The following is a 12,554-nucleotide window of genomic DNA, read 5'->3' on the forward strand; positions in this document are numbered from 1 at the left end:
GGCAGTGCCTGACTTGGAGGTAGAGTGATGCGTTATTGATTGAGGGAAAGATCTTCAGGTTTCCCCACTTATCCCCCTCTGCTTAAGAACCGGCAGGCTGACTTGAAATTATGGGGGAAATGATCGGGTCTGACCAGGGGCACCCCACCTGTTGGCTGTGGTAGCACTGTTATGTCCAGACTTACCTCCCTGCAGGTCAGGATCTGGCTTCAGGGCCAAGTTCAGGAGAAAATGCAACCCATCAGGGCAACCCAAAGAAGTGGGAGCTTCACCTACAGCCAGTGTTTTTACAAGCACCATCTTTAGCCCTCCTGCCCTCTGAAAACTGAGCTCCAAGTTCTAAACCCAGTCTTTGTTATAGCAGTGAGTCCTCCTTAGTTAAAATCATGTGTGGTGTTCTGTACTAGCCCCCTTTCCCTGTGATTTGCACTTGAAATGTGAACTTGGTCAGTATTTCCATTAAAGTATCAGGGCTAACGTGTATATATTTTTCTTAGTAATGATTTTATAGACAAGCGCACTGCTTGGCAATCCTAGAAGGGGGAAAAAGAAACTGCCGATGGACTAGGGTAGGGATGAAATTGGAGAGGTTTCTGGCGTTGTGGCTTTTCTGAACTCTCCAGCCCTATGTGGTGAAATAACGTTATTCAAGTGGGATCTTGAATGCTATGATTGATCTGCCATCACATCAAAATATATCCAGGGTTTCTGGGGATAAGTGACGGCTATACACACAATATGTTGGAGGAAGCTTCCGTTATCGCGGCGCAAAGCCCTCCCTATTTAACACAGATCTGCCGATCAGCTTCAAAGCACGGGCCCGGCGCCTGGCTCTTCCCACGTTAAGTAGGTTTTCCGGCTAGCGAGCACCGGAGGTCTGGCTGGCCGGGAGAACTAGACGGTTGCCGCGCGTGGCTTCTAAGCCCGGGTGACCCGCGTCTGCACTAGCGAGGGCTCCCACCCGTCGCGCCTACAGTCCCCGTTTCGGTATAGGGACTTTCGGAGACTCTAAGCGTCAAAGCTGCCGTTCTACTGAGGGATTTGCCCAGTGGCCCGCGGGTTCGGAAGAGCGGGTGGAGAGCCTCGGAAGCCGCGCTCTCGGCTCAGCGGCTCGCTCTGAGTTCCGCGCGGCGGGGCTTCCGAGAGCCGCCAGTGTTCCACGAAAAGCTGCCCGGGGCCGAAAGGCGCCCTTCGGACGCCGGAACCTTTGGTTCCCGGCCGTGGGCCGTGCCGGCAGCGGCAGAGGCCTTCCGGGAGAGCAGCGAGCGCGCGGCGATGGCGGCGGCGCCGGCCCTGAAGCACTGGCGCACTACTCTGGAGCGGGTAGAGAAATTCGTGTCGCCGCTTTATTTCACGGACTGTAACCTCCGCGGCAGGTGGGGGGCCCCCTCGCCCCGGGCGCCGGCCGGCCGCCTCCGCGAGCCCCAGTCTTCCCTTCCGGGGGGAAACCCAAGCCACGGCCACCCGGGCCGAGGGACGAAGTGACCGCCGCGGACAGGGCAGGGGCCCGGGAGGAGGGCTCGGGAAAAGCTGTGCTGGGGGGCAGCCTTCTCGGCGGAGGGTCAAGGGAAGACGCGGCCCCATCCGCCGACTCGCCCGCGGGCCGAACGGGAGCGGCCTCGAGCGCGCGCCCACCGGCTCCTCCCGTCCAGGCTCTTCAGAGACAGCTGCCCGGTGACCGCGCTCTCCAGCTTCCAGACGCCGGAGAGGCTTTCCTACCAGCAGGCGGTGCAGCAGGAGTTCCGCCCCGCGCAGATCGGGGACAGCTTTGGACCCACGTGGGTAACGCTCGGAGGGGGCGGGGCCGCGGGCAGCCCCCCTCCCTCGCCCTGCGGCTCGAAGGGCCACACCTCCACGGCCGCCCGGGCTCCTAGACAGCCTCTCGGGGCGAAGCAGCACCCTCTGCTGGAAGCAGCTCCCTGCTGCCTCCGTTTTCCTGCGAGAGTTTTCATCCCCCGCCCCCATTCTCCCAGGACCTCGACACCTTCTCAGGAAGACCCTCTAGGAGGGATCACGGACCCCTGACTTGCCCGCCTTTTCCCCTCCCCTCGCCGCACACCGTGTTGCCCCTTTCTTGTGGCTCCGAGCTGAACAGCTTGTGATGCCGTGGATCCTTGGAGAAAAGTCCCTCTGACCCTTCGTCCAAGGGAATCTGGCAAAAGGACAAGGGCGTGGACCCCTAGGCCCATGCCGTTGGCTGTCTTGCAGGTGGTGGACCTGCTGGTTTCGGGTAGAGCTCACCATCCCAGAGGCATGGGTGGGTCAAGAAGTTCACCTTCGATGGGAAAGTGATGGAGAAGGCCTGCTATGGCGAGAGGGAGAACCTATCCAGGTGATCAGCCCTGCCCTGGGGGTAGGTTGGGCCCCATTTCAGCCCCGGTCTGTGAAGAAGGTGCTGCTTAGCGGCTGTGCCTGTGGGTAAAAGAATTGCAGGACTGGGGAAGTTGCCATTTAGGCCCTAGTGTGATCGGTTAGAGGAACCGACATTGGGACGTTCAATGGATGGGTTTTGGGTCCTAAGATAATTAGTACTAAGCCAATCCTGCCAGTGACTGGCCATTTTCTCATTCTGGCCTGAAAATAATTGCTAATCAAGTACAATAATAACAGTACAGTAGATTCATTTATTAACCCTCTACAGGGTGCTGGGTGCCAGAGTAGTGGCTTTGCAGACCATACCGCTTTTTAGTTTTAGTGGTTTTCATTGTTCTGTTTTGTTTTTTAGAGGGGGGGAGGGGAAGAGGGAGAGAAAGAATCTCGAGCAGAATCTGTGCTGAGTGTTGAGGGCAACGTGGGGCTCAGTCTCACAACCCTGAGAACATGACCTGAGCAGAGTCAGTAGCTTAACTGACCGAGCCCCCCAGGCACCCGTAGTTTTAGTTTCAATACACCAGTTTTTATTATATGTAGCCTATACTTATGGGGGGAAACTTTCAAGCAGTTCTTGATGGCATAAAGGAAAAATTCAAGTCCTCTTCCCCTGAAGTAATGGATCTCTCCCTATCACAGCATCCCCAGTTCCCCAGAATGAACAACTAAGTATCCGTATCAGATTTAATTTTTATGATTGCTTGTGGTGGGTCTTTATGCCTATTTACAGATAAAAAAAAACTAAAATATACAGTGGTCAGCTCACTTGCTCAGCTTCCATTCCAACTAGACTAAACAGGAGCCATTTGGTGATCAGGGCACTCGGGCTGCCATGGGTGTTGGGCACCGGCCACCAGGGCTCCCTGATTTGCCAATGTTGGCTTTGTGTAGGCGAGAGGAGCCACAGCTGGGGGCTAAGTGGAGGGGCCTGGCCTCCCTCAGCTTACATTTCCCCTGAACTGTGGAAAAGCCTCTGGCCCTGTCTCTCTCATTCCACTCCCCACCAGGGTTTGACCACAGAGGGGGAGAAGACCAGCTATGTCCTGACCAACAGGCTGGAAGAAGGAGACCCCCGGAGGTGAGGTAGTCCCCATGCCCTGGTGGACCGTGCTGCGGGGGAGGGGCCCCAGGGGGTAAGGAGGAGCCGAGGCTCAGAATGACCCGAATTGCCCACCTCCAACACTGGCATCCTCAGATCTCACAGTTTCTTTTTAAAGAGGGCGGTTTTTTCCCCCTGGCTAGAAAGATACTGTCTGCCTTCTTGTGGTAAATACAGGAAAGCACAAAGAAGTCAGTGACTCCCATTATCCTGCCACCTAGAGATGACCATTATTAACATTTCAGCACTCAGCTCAGGAACTCATTCAGGCGTAGTTCCTCCTGGCTAAGGTTGTATTTCTTTGATGATTTGCATCCTGATATCTTTTTGTCCCTTAATATAACATGGGCATTTTATGACACCGTTCAGAACTCAGACATAGTATTACTGTATTTTCTAATATTTATTGAGCACTGTAGCTGATGCTTCCGGATCCTAGCACTGTGATAGTGAGTAGTATGGTCCTTGACAGCAAGGGGGACTCAGGGACACTTACATAATTACAAAACCAGTGGGGGCTCTGAGAGCAAACACCAGGAGCTCAGTATGGAGGGCGGTCCCAGACTTGGGAGAGGTGGCAGGAGGGTCGGGGAAGGCTTCTCCACCAAAGTCCCATTTGCTCTCTGAAGACAGCAGAACAGCCCCAGAGACTACCGTGCCACTCTAGAGAACAGCCCGCCCTGTGCTGGCTGCTGGACCTTTGCTCTGAAAGATTGGATCTGGGGGATCCAAACACGGTTTTAATATGCGGAAAGGGTTCGGAGACCAAGGCAGTGTTTGTAAAGTCAGTTGTGGAAATGGGAATAAAAGGCTGAGCAGCAGCGTAATTCACACAGTTCCCAACTCGGCTGCTTACTGCCCTGCCCGGGGTAGAACGCTCATCAGCAGAACAGGACCCTCTCGCACAGACCCCTGACCTACTGTGGGATCTTCCGGGGGGTGGACCCTGGAGGCAAGCAGGGACTGGGCAGTGGCTGCCTCCTTGGTCTTTCCTCCCCCAGCCCCCAGCATCTTCTGCCAGTCTGTTAGCCTGAGGCTGCCTCCCCACATTTGTAGCCTGACCGTCTATGTGGAAGTAGCCTGCAATGGGCTCCTGGGGGCTGGGAAGGGAAGCATGATCGCAGCCCCAGACCCAGAGAAGATGTTCCAGGTGAGCCGGGCTGAGCTGGCTGTGTTCTGCCGGGATGTCCACAGACTCCTGGTGGATCTGGAGCTGCTGCTGGGCATAGCCAAGGTAAGCGACACCCCTACCCCAGCTGCTTGCTCTAGGGACCTTCCCAGCCCCACCGGGGACCGGTTGTGTCTTGGGTCGGAGAGTTGGAAGTCTGGGAATCCAAAGAGGGTGAGTGTTTCTGCCTGCTTGAGTATTGAAAGGATTTCCCTCTTTAAGGGGGAGGAGGGAGGCGGTACTAAGCAGGGGGAACCAGAAGGAGCAAAGGGTTGGAGGTAGGAAGGAGCTCTGAGAGGTCATTTGGGGCCGAGTTCTGGAGACCCGCCTTGCTCCGGATGGGAATTAAGGGGCAGAACCCTGCTGCAGGGTCTTGGGGAAGACAACCAGCGCAGCTTCCAGGCCCTGTACACAGCCAACCAGATGGTGAACGTGTGTGACCCTGCCCAGCCACAGACTTTCCCGGTGGCCCAGGCTCTGGCCTCCAGGTTCTTTGGCCAACGTGGAGGAGAAAGTCAGCATACCATCCATGCCATGGGTCATTGCCACATTGATACAGGTAGGGCAGCAGCTGGCCGGGTTGGCTGGGCAAGGCAGGGGTGCCCTTGAAGCCCTGGCTATGCCCCAGAAACACTGTGTCGTCCCCAGTGAGCTCTTGGCTCACCATGGCCTCAGTTTTCCCCATTTGTAAAATGGGCTTCGCTAGGTGTGGCTTTGTTTATTCTCTTGAGAAAACCTGAGGCCCCACGTGCCCCTTGCTAGATGTGGGGAGGTAGGTTCCTAGAGAATGATGGCTGTAAAGTAGGCAGACAGGGTTGGCGCCACGATGGAGGCACTTAACCCTGATGGGTCAGGAGGGCTCAGAGAGGCTTCCTAGAGGAGGTGACCTTTTAACCAAATGAGATCGAGTAAGAGTTTGACAAGGGTGTCCCAGTCCTCAGGGAGGAGTGATGTAGAAGTAATGGAGATAGGGACTCATGCACAGGGGCAGGTTTGGGCCGGGGGGTGGGTGGGTAGAGGGGGTGAGGGATAGGGCGGGGGGGGTCATGAGTTCAGCTTTGAACTTGATGAGTCTGCAGTGTCTGTGAGGCTTATGGGAAATCTGCATTTTTTAAAAAGATTATTTTATTGTTTGAGAGCATGTGCATGCACGCGGGCCAGCGGGAGGAGGGGCAGAGGGAGAGGAAGAAGCAGACTGCTCTCTGAGCAGGGAACGCCACATGGCTGGATCCCGGGACCCTGGGATCATGGCCCAAATCAAAGGGAGACGCTTAACTGACTGAGCCACCCAGGCGCCCCAGGAAATCTGCATTTTTAACAAGCTCCCCGAGGTACTGAATCTGAAGCAGCTAATGTCTCGGAAGCATAGAACAAGGCTTTCTGTGCTGTGTCGTGGTTCGCGGTGGAGTGTGAGAGCTCTGGACTGGCGAGCAAGGAACTGGGCCTAGAGGGCAGGAGAGGCTGTAGTGCCTCGCCCAGGCAGATCCATGTCGGGATGCCACGCCCCCTCTTCTGCGGCACCCACCAATGTATTAACCTCTGCCACCTTCTATAGGGTCCTTTCAGGGGTTGGGGGCCACAGCCTCAGAGTGAGGCTTTTGCAGGGCACGGGGCCTCCAGTTCCTGACTTGTGAAACTGACAGCCTCCTTTCCCCACCCCCTACTCCCACCTCGAGACGGGGTCTTGAAGTGAAAGCTCAGGAGGGATGCTGGAGGGCCTTACAGGGAAAGGGGCCTAGTATGGAGGAGGACAGCCCTCTGGAGGCCCAGGGTGCTGGGGGGCAGGGGCAAGGCTGGAGATCTGTGGGGAGCCGGACACCTTGCTGCTCTCCCTCCACCTCTGACCCCTTTCCGTCCAGCCTGGCTTTGGCCCTTCAAGGAGACTGTGCGAAAATGTGCCCGGAGCTGGGCGACAGCCGTGCAGCTCATGGAACAGAACCCGGACTTCATCTTTGCCTGCTCCCAGGTCAGAGGGACAGCCGTGTGGGGACCTGGATGAGGTCCAGGGCCTTCTCACACCTGAGGAAGAGGGCTTTTCCCCACCCTCAGCTGCCCACTGGCCCCAGGTGCTTAGGCCAGGGGGCGGGGGGAGGGGATCCCTGTCACTCCTGCCCCAATATGGGTCCCATTGTCCCACAGGCACAGCAGTTTCAGTGGGTAAAGAACCACTACCCTGGCCTGCATGCCCGGCTCCAGGAGTTCTCCTGCCGAGGGCAGTTCGTGCCTGTGGGGGGGACCTGGGTGGAAATGGTAAGTGCCATCTGCAACCCCTCAGCCTCAGGCCTCCCCTCTGGCTTTGTGGGTAGGTGGCTTTCTGCAGGACCTTCATACCCCTCCTGTGGGGTCCTGGAATCCCAAGGCCTGGGACCTCCAGAGGGTGGAGGGTCTCAAGCAGGGTGGGAGGCTGCAGGCCCGTCCCCACCCTGCAAGCCTCCCCTTCCCCTGGTAGACAGCAGAGCGAAGCCAAGAGAGGAACACATCTGGGCACTGGGCATGAGCTCTCTCCGTCAGAGCCTTGGCTACTCCTGTGCGGGGTGGGAGTGGCCCAAGCTCCCGCCCAGTCCCCAGGGAAGCTGATGCTGGCTGCCTCTGTCCTCACTTGCTGCCAGGACGGGAACCTTCCCAGTGGAGAGGCCATGGTGAGGCAGTTCCTGCAGGGCCAGAACTTCTTCCTGCAGGAGTTTGGGAAAATGTGCTCGGAGGTAGGCGGGAAGCCGCTGTGCCTGTGGGTACATGGGGCTGGAGCTTGACCTTGAGCCAGAGAAGGCTGAGGGACTGGGGCTGCTTCACCAGGAGCCCCTTTCCCCACAGTTCTGGCTCCCAGACACGTTTGGCTACTCAGCCCAGTTGCCCCAGATCATGCGCAGCTGCGGCATCAGGCGCTTCCTGACCCAAAAACTGAGCTGGAACTTGGTGAACTCCTTCCCGGTGAGCAGAAGCAGGGGGCAGGGTCCCCACCTGGCCCGTTTCAGCTCCCACCTGGCTTACTCAGGGGTGCTGTACCAACCACCCAACTCCACCCAGAGAGTCTCTTCCCCCCGACCCCAAGCCCAGGGTTACACAACAGGCCTTAGGCCTGGCTCTGGCCCCTCTCCTGTCTCCCTGCCTGCAGCACCATACTTTTTTCTGGGAGGGGCTGGATGGCTCCCGTGTGCTGGCTCACTTCCCACCTGGAGACTCATATGGGATGCAGGGCAGTGTGGAGGAGGTGAGGGGGCACCCAGTGGCTGAGATGGGGGGGAGTGGGCTGGAGAGGGCTGGGTGTCCGGTCCTAGGCTCACCTGGGTTGCCCTGCTCTGCCTATCCAGGTGCTGAAGACCGTGGTCAACAACCGGGACAAGGGGCGGACCAACCACAGTGCCTTCCTCTTTGGCTTTGGGGATGGGGGCGGGGGCCCCACCCAGACCATGCTGGACCGCCTGAAGCGGCTGCACAACACAGACGGGCTGCCCAGGTGCGCCCTGGCCCTCCAGCAGCCCTCGGGACCTCCCTTTGCCCTTGCCCGCAGCCCTGCTTTCCGCTCAGACATTCCATCTAGCTCCTCCACTGGACCTTGTCCCATTCCAGTCCCTGACCCTCGGCTCTTCCCAGCTTCCACCCTGGGGGCGGGGCAAAAGCTGCGGGTGGGAAGAGACTTAAATCTGCTGGAGACAGAACCCTTCCGTGTGTCTGGAACTGGCTTTGCTTGGACAGGGAGCATTCTGGAGATGGGCAGTGGGGATGCTCCTTTCTGTCGGGGCTGGATCTCTCATCTGCTCTGGCAGGGGGAAGGGTGAGCCACACAATACCCCCAAGGCTGGGCGACCCAGGCTGTGTCTCCCTCAGGGTGCAGCTGTCTTCTCCGGGGCGACTCTTCTCCGCACTGGAGAGCCATTCAGGGCAGCTGTGCACGTGGGTCGGGGAGCTCTTCCTGGAGCTACACAATGGCACCTACACCACACAGGCCCAGGTCAGGTGCTGGTCCCTGAGCCCAGCAGGGAGCATGTGCCCTGGGTCTGCAGGGGCAGAGTCTAGTCCAGACCTGGGGGAAAGAGGCTCGTGTTCCAGGGAGGCACTGAGGGGAGAGAAGTACCAGAGTCGGGTGGGCCAGGGACCTGGAGGTGGCAGGGCTGAGTATTCCTGAAGAAGGCAGGCCTCAGGCTGGGGAGGAAAGGGACAGGTCAGGTGCTAGAGGTTTTATCTGGGAGGCCCTGGGGAGCCTCGGGTTCTGAGCACGGAGGGCTTTGGAAGGTGGCCTGGGACAGATCCGCCCCCACCCCCAACAACTGTGCTCAGCTCAAGAAGGGGAACCGGGAGTGTGAGCGGATCCTGCACGACGTGGAGCTGCTCAGCAGCCTGGCCGTGGCCCGCAGCACCCAGTTCCTGTACCCGGCAGCCCAGCTGCAGGACCTCTGGAGGTCAGGCCTGCTTCTGCCCAGCCCTGCCACCGCCCCGGCCTCCCCCCGCCAGCTCTGCGGCTGCCCCTCCAGCCTTCTCCATCCCTGCTCCGGGCTCCTGCAGGCTGCTGCTCCTGAACCAGTTCCATGACGTGCTGACCGGAAGCTGTATCCAGCTGGTGGCGGAGGAGGCCATGTGCCACTATGAAGGTGAGCTGGATGGCCTGCCTGCCACTGTCCCCGGGCGGGGTGGAGCCCGGAGAGTGGCCTGTGGGCTACTCAGGGGTCCTCCCAAACCCACCGCCCACCCATGACCAGCCCGTCTTTTCTCAGACATCCGTTCCCATGGCAACACGCTGCTGAGTGCTGCGGTGGCCGCACTGTGTGCCGGGGAGCCAGGCCCCGAGGGCCTCCTCATCGTCAACACGCTGCCGTGGAAACGCACTGAAGTATTGGCCCTGCCCAGGCCTGGTGGGGCCCACAGCCTCGGTAGGAGCTGGGGGGCGAGGCTGCTACTGCAATGGGAGGGACATTGCCCCAGGGGAGGGGGCTCTGCCCTGGGGTGCCCCCAGCTGGGGGTGGCAGTAGGAGAAGCAGCCACCCAACCCTCAGGTGAGGCTCCCGGAAGGTCAGGGAGGCCACACTGATGCCCGGGCCTCATCCCCAGCCCTGGTGACCGTGCCCAGCATGGGCTATGCTCCTGCCCCCACCCCCACCTCAGTGCAGCCCCTGCAGACCCAGCAGCCTGTGTTTGTGGTGCAAGAGGTAAGTGTTGGCACAAGCGGGTGTGCGGGGCCCCTCCTGGGCCATCCCTAACAATGTGGGGATTCTAAGCTCTCCAGCTGGAGCAAGTGGTGGGGGGCTGGGCTGGGGGTGCCATTGGTGGTGGGAAGTCCCTGCAGACTCAGCTTCAAGGACGCTTCCCACCAAGACCGACGGTTCTGTGACTCTGGACAATGGCATCATCCGGGTGAGGCTGGACCCAACTGGCTGCCTGACATCCTTGGTGCTCGTGGCCTCCGGCAGGTGCCAACTCCTCATTGCCCTCTTCCATTGCCTGGCAGGTGGCTCCCAGAGCCCATTCCCTCTGTTCCCTGGCCGCAGCACTGCCCATGGCAGCCCATCAGGGGCTCTGGACCCACACAGGGCAGGGCAGGCTGGGCTAGGAAGAGTCCCCTTGTCCCGTGGGCCTGTTCTCCCGGCCCCCACCCCACCTCAGGCAGCTGGAGAGACCAAGGTCATAAAGTTCTAATCCTTCTAGGGAGGCCATTGCTGAGGGCATGGTGGGGAACCAGTTTGTGTTGTTTGATGATGTCCCTCTGTACTGGGACGCATGGGACGTCATGGACTACCATTTGGAGACACGGTACAGTGTGGACAGGCCCAGGGTGGTGGTGGGCCCCCTCCATCAGCTTGCCCTGGCTCAGCTTAGCTACCCCACCCCGCAGGAAGCCAGTGCTGGGCCAGGCAGGAACCTTGGCAGTGGGCACTGAGGGCGGCATGCGGGGCAGCGCCTGGTTCCTGCTGCAGATCAGCCCCAATAGTCGGCTCAGCCAGGAGGTGGTGCTGGACGTTGGCTGCCCCTATGTCCGCTTCCACACCGAGGTAGCAGGCAGCGGGGTGGTGGGCATTCTCCCTGGGCAGCTGGGAAGGAGGGAGTCGCCCAGGCCTGTGTGTGTGTGTGTGTGTGTGTGTCCTTCCGTCGTAGGTGCACTGGCATGAGGCCCACAAGTTCCTGAAGGTGGAGTTCCCCACCCGCGTGCGGAGCCTCCAAGCCACCTATGAGGTCCAGTTCGGACATCTGCAGCGGCCCACGCACCACAACACCTCTTGGGACTGGGCTCGATTTGAGGTCTGACATGGGGTGGGGTGGGGTTTGAAGCCTGCCGGGCTGGGAAGAGACCTGTGTGGTGTGGGGTCAGGAGTAGGACGGTGATCACCGTGATCACCATGCTGGAGGTTTGGGCTGGACCTTGTGCTAAATGCTGTGTTTACTTTGACCCACATGCCTGTTGGGTGGGGTGAATTCTGTTGTCCCCATTTCACAGATGAGGAGCTGAGGCCTAGACAGGTTGGATGGTATACCAAGCACCTCCTGTGGTGAGAGCTGGAGTTCCATCCTGTGGTCCCAGAGAGGGCCCTCCCAGTAGTGGTGGGAGCTTCGGGCCGGGGAGGGGGCGGGGCCACCAAGCGGGTCTGGCATCCACCTTCCAGGTGTGGGCCCACCGCTGGATGGACCTGTCAGAGCACGGCTTTGGGCTGGCTCTGCTCAACGACTGCAAGTACGGCGCGTCGGTCCGCGGCAACATCCTCAGCCTCTCTCTGTGAGTGGAGGGCCCGCCAGGCCACGAGGGCTGGCATGGGGGCGCACGTCCTCTTGGGCTGGAGCCCCCACAGTTCCAGCCCGGCCCATTCCCGCCCTTCCCACCCCAGCTTGCGGGCACCAAAGGCCCCGGACGCCACTGCTGACATGGGTCGCCACGAGTTCACCTACGCGCTGATGCCGCACAAGGGTGAGTGCGGCGGCCCGGCATGCCTCTCTGCCCTGCTCTGAGCCTCGGTTTCTCCCAGCGGCCGGCGGGGAAAACGCCAGAGCGCCCATGCTCCCACCCCCATTTCCAGGCTCCTTCCAGGAAGCTGGCGTTATCCGCGCTGCCTACAACCTCAACTTCCCCCTGTTGGCACTGCCTGCCCCAGGCCCGGCGCCCGCGGCGTCCTGGAGCGCCTTCTCTGTGTCCTCGCCCGCAGTCGTGTTGGAGACAGTCAAGCAGGCAAGGGGCGGGGGCGGGGCGGCAGGGGGCGGGGCCTCAACTGAGCCCCCCCCCTACCCCGCCCACCACCTGCCTCCCTCCGCAGGCAGAGGCCAGCCTCCAGGGCCGTACGCTGGTGCTCAGGCTGTATGAGGCCCACGGCAGCCACGTCGACTGCTGGCTGTACACGTCGCTGCCGATTCAGGAGGCCGTCCTGTGAGTGGGGGTCACAGAGGGGGGCGGGAGTCCTGCCCTCGCAGGGCTCTCGTAACCCCTCCTGTTCTCCAGCTGCAACCTCCTGGAGCAGCGCGACCCTGACGGCCACCTGCCCCTTAAGGACTCCCGCCTGAAGCTTACCTTTTCTCCCTTCCAAGTTCGGTCCCTGTTGCTGGTGCTGCAGCCCCCTCCCAACTGAGCCCCTGACGGTGGGGCTTTCTGTGTGGAAGGCTTCCCTCCTCACTTCTGCCTGCCCAGCCTGAAGCAAGAGTCCCTCACCTATTGAACAATAAATCCTTGACTCAGGAACCCTGCTAGCAGTAGTCCCTGCTCACTCCCCTCGGGGCCTAGCCTCAAGGAGGAAGACTTTTCCCCAGGCATTTGTGCAGGGTCTGGGTTGCTGCCCCCCTGGGATTTGGGATATCAGGGACCACAACCTGGCTAAGAGACAGGATAAGAAGCTCCTCCCATGGGGAGGAGGCCAGGAGGGTGGATTCCAGCTGGCTGCCCTCTAGAAGAGGAGCAAGAGGAAGCACGGGCGAATGGCAGTGCTGGGAATTCTGGTCGCGAGGAAC

At 59.9% G+C, this 12,554-nt stretch overlaps 1 protein-coding gene across 2 annotated transcripts; it reads left to right on the forward strand.

Annotated features, from left to right (window-relative positions):
• The first annotated feature begins 1,257 nt into the window (after positions 1–1,257).
• Positions 1,258–12,288, forward strand: LOC122898040 (alpha-mannosidase 2C1-like). Of its 2 annotated transcripts, XM_044236207.1 has the most exons (26): positions 1,258–1,376; positions 1,653–1,778; positions 2,209–2,332; positions 3,378–3,448; positions 4,526–4,703; positions 5,007–5,196; positions 6,497–6,603; positions 6,777–6,887; positions 7,247–7,339; positions 7,449–7,565; positions 7,750–7,845; positions 7,946–8,091; positions 8,463–8,586; positions 8,913–9,034; positions 9,138–9,223; positions 9,347–9,502; positions 9,681–9,778; positions 9,945–10,039; positions 10,275–10,379; positions 10,462–10,618; positions 10,722–10,865; positions 11,228–11,337; positions 11,447–11,526; positions 11,636–11,784; positions 11,870–11,979; positions 12,052–12,288. In XM_044236207.1, the coding sequence occupies exons 1-26, from the start codon at positions 1,276–1,278 to the stop codon at positions 12,176–12,178; spliced, it is 3,123 nt and encodes a 1,040-aa protein (XP_044092142.1). In that variant the 5' UTR covers positions 1,258–1,275; the 3' UTR covers positions 12,179–12,288. The 2 variants fall into 2 exon arrangements, with proteins under 2 accessions (XP_044092142.1, XP_044092143.1); XM_044236208.1 differs by lacking the exons at positions 11,228–11,337; positions 11,447–11,526; positions 11,636–11,784; positions 11,870–11,979; positions 12,052–12,288 and adding an exon at positions 11,062–11,221.
• Positions 12,289–12,554: the final 266 nt, after the last annotated feature.

This window comes from Neovison vison, unplaced genomic scaffold (genome assembly GCF_020171115.1).
Source record: "Neovison vison isolate M4711 unplaced genomic scaffold, ASM_NN_V1 Scaffold_093, whole genome shotgun sequence".
Lineage (NCBI taxonomy): Eukaryota > Metazoa > Chordata > Mammalia > Carnivora > Mustelidae > Neogale > Neogale vison.